General features: G+C 44.7%; 1 protein-coding gene and 2 non-coding genes across 3 annotated transcripts; all 3 read left to right on the top strand.

The window, feature by feature from the left end:
• Nucleotides 1-11766: 11766 nt before the first annotated feature.
• On the top strand, nucleotides 11767-21285 carry LOC135527665 (large ribosomal subunit protein uL16). Its single transcript, XM_064956153.1, has 6 exons — nucleotides 11767-11917; nucleotides 16320-16378; nucleotides 18848-18955; nucleotides 19168-19306; nucleotides 20120-20282; nucleotides 21000-21285. Exons 1-6 carry the CDS (start codon nucleotides 11895-11897, stop codon nucleotides 21153-21155), a joined length of 648 nt encoding a protein of 215 aa, XP_064812225.1. The 5' UTR covers nucleotides 11767-11894; the 3' UTR covers nucleotides 21156-21285.
• LOC135528584 (small nucleolar RNA SNORA70) lies at nucleotides 16895-17027 on the top strand. The gene has a single exon (XR_010453567.1). It is a non-coding gene; the product is annotated as a small nucleolar RNA SNORA70 (small nucleolar RNA).
• On the top strand, nucleotides 19339-19471 carry LOC135528583 (small nucleolar RNA SNORA70). Its single transcript, XR_010453566.1, has one exon. It is a non-coding gene; the product is annotated as a small nucleolar RNA SNORA70 (small nucleolar RNA).
• Nucleotides 21286-21756: the final 471 nt, after the last annotated feature.

The raw sequence follows: 21756 nt of genomic DNA, 5'->3' as shown, positions 1-21756 counted from the left end.
CAGAGGTGCGTGTGTGTGTGTGTGTGTGTGTGTGTGTGTGTGTGTGTGTGTGTGTACGTGTGTGTGTACGTGTGTTTGTGTACGTGTGTGTGTAAGAGAGAGAGAGGGGTTTAGGGAATGTGTTGATTTAGAGACAGAGAGAGAGATCAGTCATTCATAGCTGCTCCCTCACTCCGCATTCCTCTGTCCTGCCATATAAGGACAGAACTACTGTAGCCCTGCTACCTCTGTCTCTCTGCTTGTCTCTCTCTCTCTCCCTTGTTCTCGCTCTCAGTTTCTCATCTCTCCCTCTTTCTATCTCTCTCACTGTCTAAGATTACAGTACAATGAAATGAACCCAAAATTAGACTTTGAGAAGAAGACTTTTACAGAGTACACACAGAGACGCACAGACTCGTGAACAAATACATTGAGCACCCAGAGACATGTTCATGGGGGAATCTAGTAGCACATTCTCAGAGAGAAGGAGAGGGAGGGAGGGAGGGAGGGAGGGAGGGAGGGAGGGAGGGAGGGAGGGAGGGAGGGAGGGAGGGGGAGGGAGGGAGGGAGGGAGGGAGGGAGGAGAGGAGAGAGAGGGAGAGAGAGTTTACCTTATAAGGCTGTGTTTGTAGATACAGAAAATGGCAACAGTGTGTGTATCTGTGTGTCTGTGTTCGTGTGTGTGTGTATGTATGTAAACTGTGGGGACAAACCATTAGGAACACTTTCCTAATATTGAGTTGCACCCCCCCCCCACACTTTACACTCAGAACCGCCTAAATTTGTCGGGGCATGGACTGTACAAGGTGTTGAAAGCATTCCTCAGGGGTTCTGGCCCACGTCGACACCAATGATTCCCAGAGTTGAGTCAAAATGGCTGGATGACCTTTGGGTGGTGGACCATTCTTGATACACACGGGAAACTGTTGAGTGTGAAAAACCCAGCAGCGTTGCAGTTCTCGACACACTCAAACCGGTGCGCCTGGCTGCTACTACCATACCCCGTTCAAAGGCATTACAATCTTTTGTCTTGACCTTTCACCCTCTGAATGGCACACATACACAATCAATGTCTCAAATGTCTTAAGGTTTAAAAATCCTTCTTTAACCTGTCTCATCAACACTGAGTGAAGTGGATTTTTACAGGAGACATCAATAAGGGATCATATCAGACCTGGTCAGTCTGTCATGGAAAGAGCAGGTGTTCTTAATGTTTTGTGCCCTCAGCCTGTCATGGAAAGAGCAGGTGTTCTTAATGTTTTGTGCCCTCAGCCTGTCATGGAAAGAGCAGGTGTTCCTAATATTTTGTGCCCTCAGTCTGTCATGGAAAGAGCAGGTGTTCCTAATATTTTGTGCCCTCAGTCTGTCATGGAAAGAGCAGGTGTTCCTAATATTTTGTGCCCTCAGTCTGTCATGGAAAGAGCAGGTGTTCCTAATATTTTGTGCCCTCAGCCTGTCATGGAAAGAGCAGGTGTTCCTATTATTTTGTGCCCTCAGCCTGTCATGGAAAGAGCAGGTGTTCCTAATATTTTGTCCCCTCAGCCTGTCATGGAAAGAGAAGGTGTTCTTAATGTTTTGTGCCCTCAGCCTGTCATGGAAAGAGAAGGTGTTCTTAATGTTTTGTGCCTACATCCTTGAACATGTATTTTTATTTGTGTTTGGAGGGGTGAGGCGGGGCTTAGTCGTTAATCCATCTAATTATTTACAGCAGCATCCCCTGTAAGCAAGACCTCATCGGAGAAACGTGTAAGTGTGTGTGTGTGTCAGTTTGTGTTTGTATGTATATACAGACCACAAGCTGGGGTTAGATTTGTCGCCTGCTGCAGGGGGGGGTTGCTGCAGGGGGGGTAGTGCAGGGGGGACTGCTGCAGGGGGGGGGGGGGGTGCTGCAGGGGGGTTGCTGCAGGGGGGTGAATGCTACTGCAGGGTGAATGCTACTGCAGGGTGAATGATGTTGCAGGGTGAATGCTGTTGCAGGGTGAATGATGTTGCAGGGTGAATGATGTTGCAGGGTGACTGCTGTTGCAGGGTGACTGCTGTTGCAGGGTGACTGCTGTTGCAGGGTGAATGCTGTTGCAGGGTGACTGCTGTTGCAGGGTGAATGCTGTTGCAGGGTGACTGCTGTTGCAGGGTGACTGCTGTTGCAGGGTTGTTGTTTTTTTGTTTTTTAATATCTTTATTTAACTAGTTAAGAACAAATTATTGTTTTCAATGACGGCCTAGGAACAGTGGGTTAACTGCCTGTTCAGGGGCAGAACGACAGATTTGAACCTTGTCAGCTCGGGGATTCAAACTTGCAACCTTTCGGTTACTAGTTCAACGCTCTAACCACTAGGCTACCCTGCCGCCCCAGGGTGAATGCTGCTGCAGGGTGAATGCTGTTGCAGGGTGAATGATGTTGCAGGGTGAATGCTGTTGCAGGGTGAATGCTGTTGCAGGGTGAATGATGTTGCAGGGTGAATGCTGTTGCAGGGTGAATGCTGCTGCAGGGTGAATGCTGTTGCAGGGTGAATGCTGCTGCAGGGTGAATGCTGTTGCAGGGTGAATGCTGTTGCAGGGTGAATGCTGTTGCAGGGTGAATGCTGCTGCAGGGTGAATGCTGTTGCAGGGTGACTGCTGTTGCAGGGTGAATGCTGCTGCAGGGTGAATGCTGTTGCAGGGTGAATGCTGTTGCAGGGTGAATGCTGCTGCAGGGTGAATGCTGCTGCAGGGTGAATGCTGCTGCAGGGTGAATGCTGCTGCAGGGTGACTGCTGTTGCAGGGTGAATGCTGTTGCAGGGTGAATGCTGTTGCAGGGTGAATGCTACTGCAGGGTGAATGATGTTGCAGGGTGAATGCTGTTGCAGGGTGAATGCTGTTGCAGGGTGAATGATGTTGCAGGGTGAATGCTGTTGCAGGGTGAATGCTGTTGCAGGGTGACTGCTGTTGCAGGGTGAATGCTGTTGCAGGGTGACTGCTGTTGCAGGGTGACTGCTGTTGCAGGGTGAATGCTGCTGCAGGGTGAATGCTGTTGCAGGGTGAATGCTGCTGCAGGGTGAATGCTGTTGCAGGGTGAATGCTGTTGCAGGGTGAATGCTGTTGCAGGGTGAATGCTGCTGCAGGGTGAATGCTGTTGCAGGGTGACTGCTGTTGCAGGGTGACTGCTGTTGCAGGGTGAATGCTGCTGCAGGGTGAATGCTGTTGCAGGGTGAATGCTGTTGCAGGGTGAATGCTGCTGCAGGGTGAATGCTGCTGCAGGGTGAATGCTGCTGCAGGGTGACTGCTGTTGCAGGGTGAATGCTGTTGCAGGGTGAATGCTGTTGCAGGGTGAATGCTACTGCAGGGTGAATGCTGTTGCAGGGTGAATGCTGTTGCAGGGTGACTGCTGTTGCAGTGTGAATGCTACTGCAGGGTGAATGCTGTTGCAGTGTGACTGCTGTTGCAGGGTGACTGCTGTTGCAGGGTGAATGCTGCTGAACGGGGAAATGCGGCTGCAGGGGATGCTGCTTCACAATGTGTGTTGGGCATGTTTTTCCATGGTAAAGTCATAGTTTCACATCAGGAAAATATGAACATTATTACTATTGACTCAGAACATCAAACACACAGAAAACTGGACACACACAGTGAGGGGTTGGTATGTAATAATAGTGAGGGGTTGGTATGTCGTAACAGTTAGGGGTTGGTATGTAGTAACAGTGAGGGGATGGTATGTAGTAACAGTGAGGGGATGGTATGTAGTAACACAGTGAGGGGTTGGTATGTAGTAACAGTGAGGGGATGGTATGTAGTAACAGTGAGGGGATGGTATGTAGTAACACAGTGAGTGGTTGGTATGTAGTAACAGTGAGGGGATGGTATGTAGTAACACAGTGAGGGGTTGGTATGTAGTAACACAGTGAGGGGTTGGTATGTAGTAACACAGTGAGGGGTTGGTATGTAGTAACACAGTTAGGGGTTGCTATGTAGTAACACAGTGAGGGGTTGTTATGTAGTAACAGTGAGGGGATGGTATGTAGTAACACAGTGAGTGGTTGGTATGTAGTAACACAGTGAGGGGTTGGTATGTAGTAACACAGTGAGGGGTTGGTATGTAGTAACACAGTTAGGGGTTGCTATGTAGTAACAGTGAGGGGTTGGTATGTAGTAAAAGTGAGGGGTTGGTATGTAGTAACAGTGAGGGGTTGGTATGTAATAACAGTGAGGGGTTGGTATGTAGTAACACAGTTAGGGGTTGGTATGTAGTAACAGAGAGGGGTTGGTATGTAGTAACAGTGAGGGGTTGGTATGTAATAACAAAGTGAGTCGTTGGTATGTAGTAACAGTGAGGGGTTGGTATGTAGTAACAGTGAGGGGTTGATATGTAGTAACACAGTGAGGGGTTGGTATGTGGTAACACAGTGAGGGGTTGGTATGTAGTAACAGTGAGGGGTTGGTATGTAGTAACACAGTGAGGGGTTGGTATGTAGTAACAGTGAGGGGTTGGTATGTAATAACACAGTTAGGGGTTGGTATGTAGTAACACAGTTAGGGGTTGGTATGTAGTAACACAGTGAGGGGTTGGAATATAGTAACACAGTGAGGGGTTGGTATGTAGTAACAGTGAGGGGTTGGTATGTAGTAACACAGTGAGGGGTTGGTATGTAGTAACAGTGAGGGGTTGATATGTAGTAACAGTGAGGGGTTGGTATGTAATAACACAGTGAGGGGTTGGTATGTAGTAACACAGTTAGGGGTTGGTATGTAGTAACACAGTGAGGGGTTGGTATGTAGTAACAGTGAGGGGTTGGTATGTAGTAACACAGTGAGGGGTTGGTATTTAGTAACAGTGAGGGGTTGGTATGTAGTAACACAGTGAGGGGTTGGTATGTAGTAATACAGTGAGGGGTTTGTATGTAGTAACAGTGAGGGGTTGGTATGTAGTAACAGTGAGGGGTTGGTATGTAATAACACAGTGAGGGGTTGGTATGTAGTAACACAGTTAGGGGTTGGTATGTAGTAACACAGTGAGGGGTTGGAATATAGTAACACAGTGAGGGGTTGGTATGTAGTAACAGTGAGGGGTTGGTATGTAGTAACACAGTGAGGGGTTGGTATGTAGTAACAGTGAGGGGTTGGTATGTAGTAACACAGTGAGGGGTTGGTATGTAGTAACAGTGAGGGGTTGATATGTAGTAACAGTGAGGGGTTGGTATGTAATAACACAGTGAGGGGTTGGTATGTAGTAACACAGTTAGGGGTTGGTATGTAGTAACAGTGAGGGGTTGGTATGTAGTAACAGTGAGGGGTTGGTATGTAGTAACACAGTTAGGGGTTGGTATGTAATAACAGTGAGGGGTTGGTATGTAATAACAGTGAGGGGTTGGTATGTAGTACCACAGTTAGGGGTTGGTATGTAATAACAGTGAGGGGTTGGTATGTAATAACAGTGAGGGGTTGGTATGTAGTAACAGTGAGGGGTTGGTATGTAGTAACAGAGTGAGTGGTTGGTATGAAGTAACAGTGAGGGGTTGGTATGTAATAACAGTGAGGGGTTGGTATGTAGTAACACAGTTAGGGGTTGGTATGTAGTAACAGTGAGGGGTTGGTATGTAGTAACAGTGAGGGGTTGGTATGTAGTAACACAGTTAGGGGTTGGTATGTAATAACAGTGAGGGGTTGGTATGTAGTAACAGTGAGGGGTTGGTATGTAGTAACAGTGAGGGGTTGGTATGTAGTAACACAGTTAGGGGTTGGTATGTAATAACAGTGAGGGGTTGGTATGTAGTAACAGTGAGGGGTTGGTATGTAGTAACACAGTGAGGGGTTGGTATGTAGTAACACAGTGAGGGGTTGGTATGTAATAACACAGTGAGGGGTTGGTATGTAATAACAGTGAGGGTTTGGTATGTAGTAACACAGTTAGGGGTTGGTATGTAGTAACATTGAGGGGTTGGTATGTAGTAACAGTGAGGGGTTGGTATGTAGTAACACAGTGAGGGGTTGGTATGTAGAAACAGTGAGGGTTGGCATGTAGTAACAGTGAGGGGTTGGTATGTAGTAACAGTGAAGGGTTGGTATGTAGTAACAGAGTGAGGGGTTGGTATGTAGTAACAGTGAGGGGTTGGTATGTAATAACAGTGAGGGGTTGGTATGTAGTAACAGTGAGGGGTTGGTATGTACTAACAGTGAGGGGTTGATATGTAGTAACACAGTGAGGGATTGTTATGTAGTAAAACAGCACTGCACGGCTTTCAGACTAATGTGTGTGTGTGTGTGTGTGTGTGTGTGTGTGTGTGTGTGTGTGTGTGTGTGTGTGTGTGTGTGTGTGTGTGTGTGTGTGTGTGTGTGTGTGTGTGTGTGTGTGAGTGAGGGATTGAGGGTGTGGTGAGTAACACCATGACCATCGCTCTCAGAAAGGACGTGTTTAGGAGGTGAGCTCCACACAAACACACGCGCAACACACCCGACCGCCCACACACACACACACACACACACATACACGCGTTTATCTTCTTATCACATACTTGACGGAGTGACCATTGACTGCCGTGGTGAAGCCATATTGTATTGTATTATAAAGGTAAATATAAGGTACAAGAGTGATATCAGTATAACAGTGGTCAGCAGAAGTCATTGAATAAACACTTCTCTCCAGCTTAACATCAGATAAGAGTCGCAGTGTGGACTGAGCTGTGTGAAAGCCTATGCAAACACACACACGCGCGCGCGCGCGCGCACGAACACGCACACACACACACATACACACAGACCTTTTCACAAACTAAACGCTCAGCTTGCAGTGTCTGGAGTAGGCTAGTTCTATTAGAGGTTACTGTGCAGTACCTAAAGAGCCTCCCCATTTAACATTGCCTGTTTAGGGCTCTCGAGTGGCGCAGCAGTCTAAGGAACTGCATCTCAGTGCGAGAGGCGTCACTACCGACCCTGGATCGATTCCAGGCTGTTTCACAACCGGTCGTGATTGAGAGCCCCATAGGGCAGCGTACAATCAGCCCAGTGTCATCCGGGGTAGGCCGTCATTGTAAATAAGAATTTGTTCATAACTGACTTGCCTAGTTAAATAAAGGTTATATTTATCTTAATAAATTAACGGCCTGCTGTTTCATTGAAACAGGGAACAGTATAGGTCTATATTGGGTATGTTCTATGTGTGGAGTCAAACCAAGGCTAGAATTCCTAACATTGTCCAGCCTCCCTCGTCATTAAAACATTTGTTCTGCATTAGTATGACCTCATACTGGAGCTCTGAGTCAGACTGAATCTAATCACTACATGGAGAGGACTATAGAGGAACAGAGACAAGATCTCATCACTACAGAGGAACAGAGAGACAACATCTAATCACTACATGGAGAGGACTCCAGAGGAACAGAGAGACAATACAGAAAGACAACATCTACTCAGTACAGAAAGGAAGACAGAGGAACAGAGACAATACAGGAGCTGCTCTCCTGGTACAAGGCCGCCCCCTGCTGGCCACAGTAGGAAACAGTTGGACCTGGGAGTATCTCAAAGCCCCCATAACAACTCAGTATGAAAACCTTCCACTGTAGTTTGTGTCCATTTATCCTTGATCATTTTCATCTGTCCTAAGTGGCGTGTTGGTAAAATACTGTCCCAACACAGTTTTTAACATTGTCATCAGACAGTTTGTAGCAGTAGTCCAACTTAAAGCTGCAACTTGTACACCAGATAATTTTTTATTTTAGTCAGTTAAGAACAAATTCTTATTTACAATGACGGCCTGGGAACAGTGGGTTAACTGCCTGTTCAGGTGCAGAACGACAGATTTGTACCTTGTCAGCTCAGGGATTTGAACTTGCAACTTTGCGGTTACTAGTCTAACACTCTAACCACGAGGCTACCCTGCCGTCCCGTAATATGTCAATATAACTCAAGATTTTTGTTGTCCATTTCTGGGCGTTACAGGAACACCGCCAGGGATTTTTCAACGTGTTCTTGCCTTTTCTTCCTTCTCGATTTGGTGGGGAAAAGTACCTTCGAAATGTCAATATCCAGGTGCAGGTGGTCCTACAAAAAAAACATTGACATTTCATAAAGATATTAAATTCATGTTTTTTGGTATGGAGTGAGATATAGAGGGCTGGGTGTTTACAATCGAGGTGTAACTATGTGGCAAAACAGACGGGTTGGCTTAGATTGTTGACAACATGTAAACTCTTATCTTCAATGTTTATTGAAAACATAAATACATCTGCACAGTGAGCTCTCTCAAATACATCCTTGCAGTTGTTGGTTAGCTATTTTTTTATCAGTAAGAACAGAACAGGGCTCAGGGTTGGAAAATCCATTGCAGTGTGTAAGGCAGCTTACTTGTATTTCAGACCATCCCAGCAGCGATCTTAGAGATATAACTTAGCTCTGGGCTTCTCTGAGTTTGCACTTTGTAGCCTATAGCGTATAGGCTGTGGATCATTTGATTGAGACCACACTAAATATACTATAGGTGCACTTTACATTGCCGCCCAGCAGAGAATCAGAGACGAGGGCCGGCATTGGGCACACATCAGCATATAATCTCAGACCTCACTCCAGAGGGTAGTGAGGTCTGCACAACGCATCATCGGGGGCAAACTACCTGCCCTCCAGGACACCTACACCACCCGATGTTACAGGAAGGCCATAAAGATCATCAAGGACATCTACCACCCGAGCCACTGCCTGTTCACCCCGCTATCATTCAGAAGGCGAGGTCAGTACAGGTGCATCAAAGCTGGGACCGAGAGACTGAAAAACAGCTTCTATCTCAAGGCCATCAGACTGTTAAACAGCCACCACTAATATTGAGTGGCTGCTGCCAACACACTGACTCAACTCCAGCCACTTCAATAATGGGAATTGATGGGAAAGGATGTAAAATATATCACTAGCCACTTTAAACAATGCTACCTTATATAATGTTACTTACCCTACATTATTCATCTCATATGCATACGTATATACTGTACTCTATATCATCGACTGCATCCTTATGTAATACATGTATCACTAGCCACTTTAACTATGCCACTTTGTTTACATACTCATCTCACATGTATATACTGTACTCGATACCATCTACTGTATCTTGCCTATGCTGCTCTGTACCATCACTCATTCATATATCCTTATGTACATATTCTTTATCCCCTTACACTGTGTATAAGACAGTAGATTAGGAATTGTTAGTTAGATTACTTGTTGGTTATTACTGCATTGTCGGAACTAGAAGCACAAGCATTTTGCTACACTCGCATTAACATCTGCTAACCATGTGTATGTGACAAATAAAATTTGATTTGATTTGAAATATTGAAATGTCATCAATTACAAATCACATAACCCTCCACTGGACTAGATTTTTAAAAATAATTAAACCCCCCCTTGACTGAAATTGGAAAGCATGACCATCCCCATTTTCCTCCATTCTGTACATTTAGATCTGTCCCTTTCAGCTGTGTTTTAGGCTTCTATGAATATTAGGGATGCTATGAGTATTTTTTATTTGATTTAAATCACCTTTATTTAACCAGGTAGACCAGTTGAGAAGAAGTTCTCATTTACAACTGCGACCTGGCCAAGATAAAGTAAAGCAGTACGACAAAAATAACACAGAGTTACACACAAGGAATAAACAAACGTACAGTCAATAATACAATAGAACAAATCTGCATACAGTGTGTGCAAATGAAGTAAATGAAGTAAGGAGTTAAGGCAATAAATAGACCAATAGTGGCGAAGTAATTACAATTGAGCAATTTACACAGGGGTGATATATGTGCAGATGAGGATGTGCAAGTAGAAATACTGGTGTGTAAAAGAGCAGAAAAACAAAAACAAATATGGGGATGAGGTAGGTAGTTGGTTGGATGGGCTATTTACAGATGGGCTGTGTACAGCTGCAGCGATCGGTAAGCTGCTATGACAGCTGACGCTGAAAGTTATAGATGTTAGGGATATAAGTCTCCAGCTTCAGTGATTTTTGCAATTCGTTCCAGTCATTGGCAGCAGAGAACTGGAAGGAAAGGCGGCCAAAGGGGGTGTTGGCTTTGGGGATGACCCGTGAAATATACCTGCTGGAGCGCGTGCTACGAGTGGGTGTTGCTATGATGACCAGTGAGCTCAGATAAGGTGGGGCTTTACCTAGAAAAGACTTATAGATGACCTGGAACCAGTGGGTTTGGCAACGAATATATATCTAGGACCAGCCAACGAGAGCATACAGGTTGCACTGGTGGGTAGTATATGGGGCATTGGTGACAAAACGGATGGCACTGTGATAGACTGCATCCAATTTGCTGAGTAGAGTGTTGGAGGCTATTGTGTAAATGACATCGCCGAGGTCAAGGAATGGCAGGATAGTCAGTTTTACGAGGGTATGTTTGGCAGCATGAGTGAAGGATGCTTTGTTGCGAAATAGGAAGCCAATTCTAGATTTAACTCTGGATTGGAGATGCTTAATGTGAGTCTAGGAGAGTTTACAGTCTAGCCCCGCCCTGTGAAAATGAGCCATAGAAGCTTCTAAAACGCAAAATATCGCCGGTTTTACAGTCTCTATCGTCACTAACCAATAAAAAATAAATTAAATTACACCACCATCACCAACCCAAACTAATATTATCAACATGTTCAGTTGTGTTCCGTTTTTTCCTCCTCCTCCTCCACCACCTCATCTCATCCCAAACTCTGTGATCTTCCTCTTACCCTCCCATGCTCTCAGTAAAAGCTAAGATTCTTATAACTAAGATAGACCAAAGCCCGTCGTTTCAAACGGGAACAAATGAGTCAGAGTTGGCAGAACAAGCAAGGAAGTGGGCAGTGCCAAGCACGAGCTAGCGAGATATTATTGGCGTGTTCTAGCATATATTTTCATATTTCTGTGAGGGAACATCTACTTTGTTTCATCGATATAATCGATGAGAAATCTTTGCAGAATGGACAAAATCCATCTTCTCCCACTGCCGGCCACTGGGTTTCTTCTCAATGCGATGTTTGGTAGTGAGTGGAAACGCCAAGCGGGTGTTTCACATTTATACATCTGGTGAAATATCTGTGTCATTGTTGTATCTGTGGTAAAACCCAAACACATCACAGTGGCTATCAAGTTGTAGAATCCCGTTAGAACATCTTCTCACCACCAAATATGTTAGTGAGAGGAAATCTAGTCGCAGGTAGTGGGAGAAGATGGAACTTGCTGAAACTGGGTCGACATTCTGCCAATTTTCTCATTGATGAAACAAATGATCTCAGTGTTCTGTTCCCAAAACAAGAATCGCTTACGAATACAGTGCACGAAGTTTTAGAGACTTGACACTTTGCTAAAGTAAAGGTTTGCTGAGCGCAAGGTCGAAATGAGTTTGTTCACACTCTCACATGAGAGGAGGCGATCCTTAATGGAACTATGCAAATAAATGCTATAATGTGACAATATTTATATTGTATTTGTATTTATTATGGATCCCCACTCGCCGCTTGCAATGCTTGGCTTTGCCCACCTCCTTGCTTGTCCTGCCTGCTCCTACTGTAAAGGACAGAGATGAACGATCTTGGGTTAGTTATAAATGTCGTTGGTAAAACTACTCTTCCCAAGATGCTCCACGGTTGGATAGTTGTTGCGGATGAAATTTTACAGACAAAATATTCAATAAAACATTTACGATTATTAACTATAATTCACGTGTGATTACAAAAGTGCTTACCCAAATCAAAAATAAAAGAGGTGTGTTTTTACCGTATATTTTCTCCACGCGAACGCACCCATATGACTCAGCGGAAGTCTGTCTGACTTCCTTTCCTCCATTCGGTGAGTACACGGTGACATCGTGGTCTCTGCCGCGCTTCTAAAAATTATAGAAAATAATGTATTCGTCCACTCTAGGACCATAGCTACTTTCCATTTGTAGTAAGTGTTTGTGTTATTTTAACAGATCGCAGCCATGGGTCGCCGGCCAGCCCGATGGTGAGTGTTTTTGTTGCATGGTTTCAGCTCAAATAAAGTCTTGACACTGGGTGAAAATACAAAATGGCGGATGTGTCTGTACCATGTGCCAGCTAGCTACATTCGCAGGGTTGATGTCAAATTATTTATATGGCGTTACGTCAATTTGTTTTGTCATTAAATTAGCTCGCTTGATGGTATGTTACACACTGTCCGCGATGTCTACATCCTTGTCATTCACCTGGCTAACAGTAGCTAATGTAGCTAGCTAGATTAGAAGGCTAACACTGCTAATGGCATTAGGTAGCATAAATTGCCTCTGCAATTTGTGGGTTGATCAACATCCTTGTTATGGTGTATTACTTTAATCTGTGATTATTGGTACAATACACAGTTTAGTGAGGTTTTTACTGTACAGAATAAAGATGCGTGAATATCTAAATATCCTTAGTATCTAATTTACATACGTATTTAGATGTTATTGTGCGTGTCGCGAAATGCTTGTGTTCCCAGCTCCAACTGCAGTAATATCTAACAATACACACACCTAAAAGAATAGGTGGTAGGAATAGTTAAACGAGCTTGTGTGTCCACACTACAGGCAACTTCCTGGTCCTCTTATCTCTACACAGAGACAGATACAGGACGAGAGACTGCTTAGAAACATTACACTTGAATGCAATGACTAAGTCGCTCCAGATAGGTGTCTGCTAAGTTACTAAAAATGTAAATAAAATAAAAATAGGCAAGATGGATACAAACATTTGCTTGAAATAGAGGAAAGATACATGTTCATATAAAAAGCATCTCCCAGGCCAGTGAGTGCTATCCTGAAGGGTTGTGGTAGATGTGTAGTGTAGATAGTGATGGATATTCGGTGCTTTGACAGTATTCAGCCCCCTTCTCATTTTGTTACGCTACAGCTATATTCTGAAATGGTTTGGGGGGGGGTCTCAATCAACACACTTCACCCCATAATGACAAAGAAAATGCGTTTTTTTTTTTGAAATTAGCAAATTAATGAGAAACAGGTGCCTAATTTACATAAGTATTCAGACCCTTTGCTATAGGACTTGAAATTGAGCTTAGGTGCATCTTGATGTTTCTACAACTTAATTGGAGTCCACCTGTGGTAAATGAAATTGATTGGACATGATTTGTAAAGGTACACACCTGTCTATATAAGGTTCCACAGTTGATAGTGCATGTCAGAGCAAAAACCAAGCCACGAGGTCTAAGGAATTGTGGCCTCCCATCCCAAGTTTGGAACCACCAAGACTCTTCCTCGGACTGGCCACGTGGCCAAACTGCTCAATCGGGAGAGAAGGGCCTTTGTCAGGGAGGTGACCAAGAACCCAATGTTCACTCTGGCAGAGTTCCTCTGTGGAAACAGGAGAACCATATCTGCACCACTCCACTAATCAGGCCTTTATGGTAGAATGGCCTAATGGAAGCCATTCCTCAGTAAACATGACAGCCCGCTTGAAGTTTGCCAAAAGGCACCTAAAGGACTTGCAGACCATGAGAAACAAGATTCTCGTTCCCATAGCAACAATTAAAACATTCCCAAACCAGAAACCGTGGATTGATGGCAGCATTCGCGTGAAACTGAAAGCGCGAACCACTGCTTTTAATCAGGGCCCGCTTTGAGGACAATACAGTGCCACTGACACGGCCTGCAACGGAAACATGCGGTCTCTCCTTCACTGCAGCCGAGGTGAGTAAAACATTTAAACGTGTTAACCCTCGCAATGCTGCAGGCCCAGACGACATCCCCAGCCGCGCCCTCAGAGCATGCGCAGACCAGCTGGCTGGTGTGTTTACAGACATATTCAATCAATCCCTATCCCAGTCTGCTGTTCCCACAAGCTTCAAGAGGGCCACCATTGTTCCTGTTCCCAAGAAAGCTAAGGTAACTGAGCTAAACGACTACCGCCCCGTAGCACTCGCTTCCGTCATCATGAAGTGCTTTGAGGCTAGTCAAGGACCATATCACCTCCACCCTACCTGACACCCTAGACCCAGTCCAATTTGCTTACCGCCCAAATAGGTCCACAGACGATGCAATCTCAACCACACTGCCCTAACCCATCTGGACAAGAGGAATACCTATGTGAATGCTGTTCATCGACTACAGCTCGGCATTTAACACCATAGTACCCTCCAAGCTCGTCATCACTAGCCACTTTAAACACTGCTACCTAATATAATGTTTACATACCCTACATTATTCATCTCATATGTATACTCTTATCATCTACTGCATCTTTATGTAATACATGTATCACTAGCCACTTTAACTATGCCACTGTGTTTACATACTCATCTCATATGTATATACTGTACTCGATACCATCTATATCTTGCCTATGCTGCTCTGTACCATCACTCATTCATATATCTTTATCCCCTTACACTTGTGTATAAGACAGTGGTTTTGGAATTGTTAGTTAGATTACTTGTTGGTTTTTACTGCATTGTCGGAACTAGAAGCACATGCATTTCGCTACACTCGCATTAACATCTGCTAACCATGTGTATGTGACAAATAACATTTGATTTGATGAAACCAAGATTGAACTCTGCCCTGGATGCAAAGTGTCACTTCTGGAGGAAACCTGGCACCATCCCTATGGTGAAGCATGGTGGTGGCAGAAGCATGCTGTGGGGTTGTTTTTAAGCAGTAGTGACTGGGAGACTAGTCAGGATCGAGTCAAAGCTGAACGGACCGAGTACAGAGATCCTTGATGAAAATCTGTTCCAGATCGCAGATTGGGAGAAACTCTCAAAATAAAGTTGTGCAAAGCTTGTACACAAGACTCAGGCTGTAATAGCTGACAACGGTGCTTCTACAAAGTACTGAGAGGGGTCTGAGTACTTATGTACTGTCATATTTCAGTTTGCACACATTTGTCAAATGTGTTTTTGCTATGTCCTTATGAGGGTATTGTGTGTTGATTGGGGGGGAGCAATTTTAGAATAAGGTTGTAAACTAACAAATTGTGGATAAAGTCAAGGGGTCTGAATACTTTCCAAAGGCACCGTATGTTTGTAAGGAGGGGTGGGATGTGTACTATATCCATAATATCTCTGAAGAACATGTAGGATAGAGTGGTGTGTGTACAATAGGATGGCCTTGACGAGAAGAGTGTATATACATATGAAGTGGGTAAAACGGTATGTAAAAAAAATATATATATTATAGTTCCATGTCTATGTACATAGGGCAGCAGCATCTACGGTGCAGAGTTGAGTACCGGGGTGGTAGCCGGCTCGCGACCGTGACTAAGTTGATGGCAGGGTACTGGGTAGAGGCCGGCTAGTGATGGTTAAGTCTGGTGGCCTAGAGATGGACACTGTTTTTAGTCTTGGTCACCCCTGCAGCTTATTAAGCTGACCAGTGTGGTTCTAGTGTGCAGTGGCTCCAGGGTTGGGTGATATTACGCATCAGATGATTGACAGCTGTCGTTAACTACGTTGTGAAGTGATGGCCTAAGAATAGTTTATTTCCATTTGACTGGAACCACAGTCCGGAGCCATGTGGCTTAGTCCTTTATAACCTATTTCTATACATGTTAAAACATTTACAGAATGCCAGCGGAAAGTAGACTTAAGCAGCTCAAAGTTTCTCGTTCCGGTCCGTATCGCTGAAGCCATTTTAATATTTTTATAGTGGACAATGCAGTGTATTTTAAAAGCCCCATTTTGTCTTCTATCCGTTGGTTCTGAATGACTTCAGTTTTTATGCCTGCTGGCTTTTCTCCCTCCCTCCTCGGTACTTCATGAACAAAGAATGTATCTAATGGCTGAAGTTCCGTTTCAAATAACCTAAGAACATGGTAGGACTCAGGCAATCAGGTAGAACAAACGATAGAAACATGGACAAATCTAAGGAATAGTTTACCACAAACCTTAGTTGAGCAAAGATTAATCTAATATAAATGATGCCCACTCCTTGCCGTTGCGAACCAAGCCAAATCCTACTAATTCTTAACTCCCTCCCCCAGATCCGGGAGAATTGGCATCAACTGACACTAATTAGCATAAAGCAGCGGACAAAAAATACTACAAAATATTCATGAAATCACAAGTGAAATATAGTGACACACAAGCTTAGCCTTTTGTTAATCACCCTGCTGTCTCAGATTTTGAAATTATGCTTTACAGCCAACGCAAGACAAGCGTTTATCGATAGCCTAGCATATCATTATGTCCAGCTAGCAGCGGGAAGCTTGGTCACAAATCAGAAAATCAGTCAAATTAAATGTTTAGCTTTGATCTTCGGATGTTTTCACTGACTCCCAGTTAGACAGCAAATGTTCCTTTTGTTCCATAAAATTATTTTTATACCCAAAATGCATCCGTTTGGTACTGCAGCTAGTCGGCTGATAATTGTTTGAAATAAACCATCTGTCTCCCTCAGCTACCGCTACTGCAAGAACAAGCCCTACCCCAAGTCCCGTTTCTGTCGCGGTGTGCCTGGTAAGTTCTCTCCTTTACCTTGAGGTTACTCCCACTCAAACAAGCTCATTTCAGTTGGCCCAGAACAGACTGTTAACCTTCAGTGTACATTTAGGGGCCAATGTCAATTGCATGCTAAATTGACTGCATCACTAGTCTTTGAGATGTTGAAGGCACCGGACTGCCTGTTCAAATGGCTCAGCTCAGACGCCCATACGTACCCAACAAGACATGCCACCAGGGGTCTCTTCACAATTTAGAACAGAGGCTAGGAAACTCGCGGAACTCTATTCCTCATCAAGTAACGCACGCAGTAAGATTAGATGTATACTTCTCAGGCCAACACGGACTGTGAAGACCCACTAGTAATACAACCGTTGACTTGTACATTAAAAAAAAAAAAAAAAAAAATGGAGGCTGTTGCGTTTTGTGTAATTGTTTATTCCTGTTTGGACCACAGGAAGAGTAGCTGTTGCCTTGGCAGTGGCTAATGGGGGAATCTATTAAATACTAAACAGGAACATGAAGTGTTCTTAACTGCAGCTTATTAAGCCGACCAGTCCTGCTGCCGTGCGGTTCTGGTGTGCAATGGCTGCAGACAGTAACTCTGTGGTTGTGTATGAGGCCAGCTGGGAGGTGCTGGCCCCTTTAAGGGACCGCTGAGACAACGCTAAGTTTTGACAGCTACTGAGGGTGTAGCTAGTTAACTCTTCTGTCTACTTGGTCACTTACAGCTGTAATGACACCTTTTTGAGTGACCAGACCAAATTCACAGAAGTGACTTATATACTGGACAAAAATGTAAACGCAACTTGTAAAGTGTTGGTCCTGTGTTTTATGAGCTGAAATAACAGGTCCCAACTCTCCAAAACGTATTTCTCGCAATTTTGTGCACAAACCTGTTTACATCCCTGTGAGTGAGGATTTTTCCTTTGCCAAGATAATCCATCCACCTGGTGTGGCCAATCAGGAATCTGATTAAACAGCATGATCATTACACAGTGCACCTTGTACTGGGGACAATAAAAGTCCTCTTTAAAATGTGACGTTTTGTCACACGTCTCAAGTTCAGGGAGCGTCCAATTGGCATGCTGACTGAAGAAAAGTCCACCAGCGCTGTTGCCAGAGAATTTGTACATTTCTGTAATTTCTCTACCATAAGCTGCCTTCAATGTAGTTTTAGAAATCGTCAGTACGTCCAACTGATCCTCAACTGCAGACCACGTGTAACCACGGCCAGCCCAGGACCTCCACATCCAGCTTCTTCACCTGCGTGATCGTCTGAGACCAGCCACCCGGACAGCTGTGGGTTTGCACAGCCAAAAAACTTCTGCACAAACGTCTCGGAAGCTGTGCTCGTCGTCCTCACCTGGGTCTGGAACTGACTGTAGTTTGGCGTCTTAACCGATCTTCGATGCACGCTGGAGAAGTGTGCGCTTCATGGATGAATCTCGGTTTCAACTGTACTGGGCAGACGGCGTGTGTGGGCGTGTGGTTTGCTGATGTCATCGTTGTGAAGAGGTTCCTTGTGGTAGGGTTGTGGTATGGACAACTACAAAAACAATAGCGTTTTGGTCAAGTGGTTGTCATGTCACAAGGATCTGTACACAATTCCTGGAAGCTGAACATGTCCCAGTTATTTCGTGGCCTGTATACTCAATAGACATGTCACCCGTTGAGCATGTTTGGGATGCTCTGGATCCATGTGCACGACAGTGTTCCAGTTCCCGCTAATATCAGCGACTTTTGACCGCCATTGAAGAGAAGAGGGACAACATTCCACAGGCCACAATCAACAGCCTGATCAACTCTATGTGAATGAGATGTGTCATAATGCATAAGGCAAATGGTGATCACACCAGATACTGACTGGTTTTCTGATCCACGCCCCTACCTTTTTGGTAAGGTATCTGATGAACCGATGCATAGCTGTATTCCCAGTCACGTGAAATCCATAGATTAGGGCCTAATGAGTTGATTTTAGTTGACTGAATTGTTGTGTATATATTTTTATTCTGTATAGATGTCACTCATTGATAGCAGGTATAAGCAGGAGCTGATCTATTTCTATCCCTTAAGTCTTTTGTTTTTGTACACCAGCTGAAAATAAAATGTTTGGTTATGGAAAATATATATTTCATAGCTGTTCAGATGCTACAATGATTTGGTACACCAAGGTTTCCCAAACTTGGGCCCGTTTTGGGTTTTGCCCCTGAGCACTACAGCCGACTCAAACAACCAACTCATTAAGCTTTGATTTGCATCCGCTGTGTAGTGCTAGAGCGTGCACCCCGTGGGGCCAGACCCGAGTTTGAGAAGCCCTGCTCCACACTAGTTTAGTCACCAAGTGAAATTAGGTGACCTGTTAGACTTGTAGCAAACAGGAAATGGAGTGATTTTCTGCATAGTGTACCTTTTTTTTTTTAAGACATTCAGACCAACATGAACAATTACCTCTTGTAAACGCTATCCTGTTGTTTACCTCTGTAGATCCTAAGATTCGGATCTTTGACCTGGGCAGGAAGAAGGCCAGGGTGGACGAGTTCCCTCTGTGTGGTCACATGGTCTCTGACGAGTACGAGCAGCTGTCCTCTGAAGGTGAGGGTGCCTCTCTGGAGGCGGTCAGTCCTGCTCTGACACACTCTCACTCCTTGACAATGTTACACTTTGTCTTCTGAAAATGCAAGGTCAGATTGCCATGTCGCATTAAATCTACTTTCCATATCTCTAGCTCTAGAGGCAGTCTGTTAACTCTCCCATCTCTCCTCTGGAGGCAGCAGCCTGTGTTAACTCTCCCATCTCTCCTCTAGCTCTGGAGGCAGCCCGTATCTGTGCCAACAAGTACATGGTGAAGACTTGTGGAAAAGATGGCTTCCACATCCGGGTCCGGCTGCACCCCTTCCATGTCATCCGTATCAACAAGATGTTGTCCTGCGCTGGGGCTGACAGGTACAGCACTGTTCTAAACTCATAAAACACACCTGCAGCTTATTAAGCCGACCAGTCCTGCTGCCGTGCGGTTCTGGTGTGCAATGGCTGCAGACAGTAACTCTGTGGTTGTGTATGAGGCCAGCTGGGAGGTGCTGGCCCCTTTAAGGGACCGCTGAGACAACGCTTTACAACTGGTGCTGTGTTTCGGACCAGGACTGACCAGGCTGGGGGTTGTAGACCGGACCATAGGCCTCTGGTCAACAGTAGTGAACTACCTCAGATGTAATTAAAAACCGTTCTGATGGGGGGTGGGTTACTGTTTTAGAAGTCCTCTTGGCAAAATGTTGCTGTTGGTTCACTTCTCGCTGTGCTGCACTTTAAGGGGCAAAGATAATGCCTTATGCTGTCTGAGCTGCTCACATGACATTATCTGAACCTCAGTCTCTAGTTTATTTTGGTTCTTAGTTCTCCCAGATCTTATTTAAAAAGCTTCATTATCGTCTATACTTAATATTTGGTAGGTCTTCATTTTATACTGAAAACATTTTACTATCCCCAAAATTGTGACCGCTCTACCTGACCTGCAGGGCTTCAAGTGCCCCTACTGTCCATGGCGCAGGACACACACACACACAAAGCCTTAAACGTTGGCTTTTCTGCAGTTCGGTGATGGACTAGGAATGTCTTGAAGATCAACCAGTTGGTGACCTTCATTAGAGGGTGCAATTTGACTCCATTTCATGTGTCCAAGTACATTAGATGTGTGTCGTCCCATAATTCAATGTGTTCTGTCTGTTCGTCAGTTAAATGTGTTTTGTTCTGTTTCTCTAGGCTCCAGACAGGGATGCGTGGTGCGTTCGGTAAACCCCTGGGCACAGTGGCCCGTGTTAGAATCGGTCAGGTGATCATGTCTGTCCGCACCAAGGCCAGCAACAAGGAGCACATTATCGAGGCTCTCCGCAGAGCCAAGTTCAAGTTCCCCGGACGCCAGAAGGTAACACTCACCTGGACACACACTTGAAATACAAACACACTGGGCATAACTGATCGGATGTGATACCAACACATTGAATAACAGATGGGCCCCAAAAGTTCTGAAATGTCTGTCCTATATCTGAGAGATGGAAGATCGGATTTAAAAACGACACATTTAACCCCTTATTTTTGGCACTAAACAGTCATCACCTATACTTGGTTCCAGACTTCAGGTGAGCCTTGCAGCCTGGAGGTGTCATAATGCTAAACGACCAACATTGAGACTCACCTTTCCAGAGGGGTCTTAATAGTGTAGCCCAAACAGAAGTTGTCAGATCAACTGTCATGACTTTGGAGGAGTCCAAGACACCTGATGTTTTAGCGTAAACGGAGAACACCATTGTGTTTGAGTCTCCTTTCCATCCAGGTCATAATAGTTTGTAGCCATACCGTTCATACGTTAATGTTTGTTTGAAGAGACTGGTTTTCAAGGATGTCTCATGGTCTTGACAAAACAGATCTGTAGCTATGCCACCTTTCACTGCAGTGGTGGATCGAGACTCGGCCAATGCGAACAGATCTCTAGCTTCCTGGCAGAATTTTATGGATCGTTTTATTATGCAAATTAGATTTCTGGCTATGGGGGTTTTAAACGTCTTAAGGGCCACGTCCCTTTACACACTGAGAAACATTGCTGTGTAGAGGACCTCTGATCACTCACCTCTCCCTCCCTCAGATCCACATGTCCAAGAAGTACGGCTTCACCAAGTTCAACGCGGTGGACTTTGATCAAATGATGGCTGAGAAGCGTGTGATTCCTGATGGCTGTGGGGTGAAGTACATCCCTTCGACTGGTCCTCTGGCTCGCTGGAAGAAGATTCACGCCATCTAGACACCCAACTACAGACTGTCTGGACAGGTTCAACATCCCATAGGATGCCTGTCTGGTCCTCGGCTTCACAAGAGGTCAGACATGGTGAATGAATACATCTGGAAAGTTGGCAAATAAAATATTAAACTGACCTGCTCTTGTTGTCATTTCACTGCTGATGCTGACGTTAGAGGAGGGCTTGACTTGGGGGAGGACTTTATGAGCTAATTTATCTTTTACTGAAATATTAATTAGGAACGCCAGTAATTGTACATGAAGTACTGCCAGTGGTGATTATAGCATGTTAATCTTGGGATGTGTGCCAGCAAGCCACTATATTTCATAACATTAATTGCAGTATAACTGGGCCGATGGAACAGCAGAGATTTATTTTCAGCACCATGGAGTGAATCCTTACCACCGCTACACCTGGCTATCAGTGGAACCCTGTCTGGCAGTTAAACAGTTCATTCAGCCTCATTTACTGTCTTAAAAAACATGGCCGACTTCCTAAAGCAGATGTGGTTTCTACTGACAATTGAGATGTACAAACTGGCACAAGGGGACGACGAGTGGATAAGAGGCAACCAGTAATTTCAGGGTGAACTAGGAACGGCCCAAG

This window comes from Oncorhynchus masou, chromosome 33, assembly GCF_036934945.1.
Source record: "Oncorhynchus masou masou isolate Uvic2021 chromosome 33, UVic_Omas_1.1, whole genome shotgun sequence".
Lineage (NCBI taxonomy): Eukaryota > Metazoa > Chordata > Actinopteri > Salmoniformes > Salmonidae > Oncorhynchus > Oncorhynchus masou.
Note: the sequence above shows the minus strand (reverse complement) of the source record. Positions and strands in the feature narration are given on the sequence as shown.

Excerpts from the sequence above, each read along its gene's own strand:
- LOC135527665 (XM_064956153.1), top strand. The coding sequence starts at position 11,895 with ATGGGTCGCCGGCCAGCCCGATG. Across the intron at positions 19,307-20,119 it reads TCCTGCGCTGGGGCTGACAG|GCTCCAGACAGGGATGCGTG; the intron begins GTACAGCACTGT and ends CTGTTTCTCTAG. Across the intron at positions 20,283-20,999 it reads AGTTCCCCGGACGCCAGAAG|ATCCACATGTCCAAGAAGTA; the intron begins GTAACACTCACC and ends TCCCTCCCTCAG.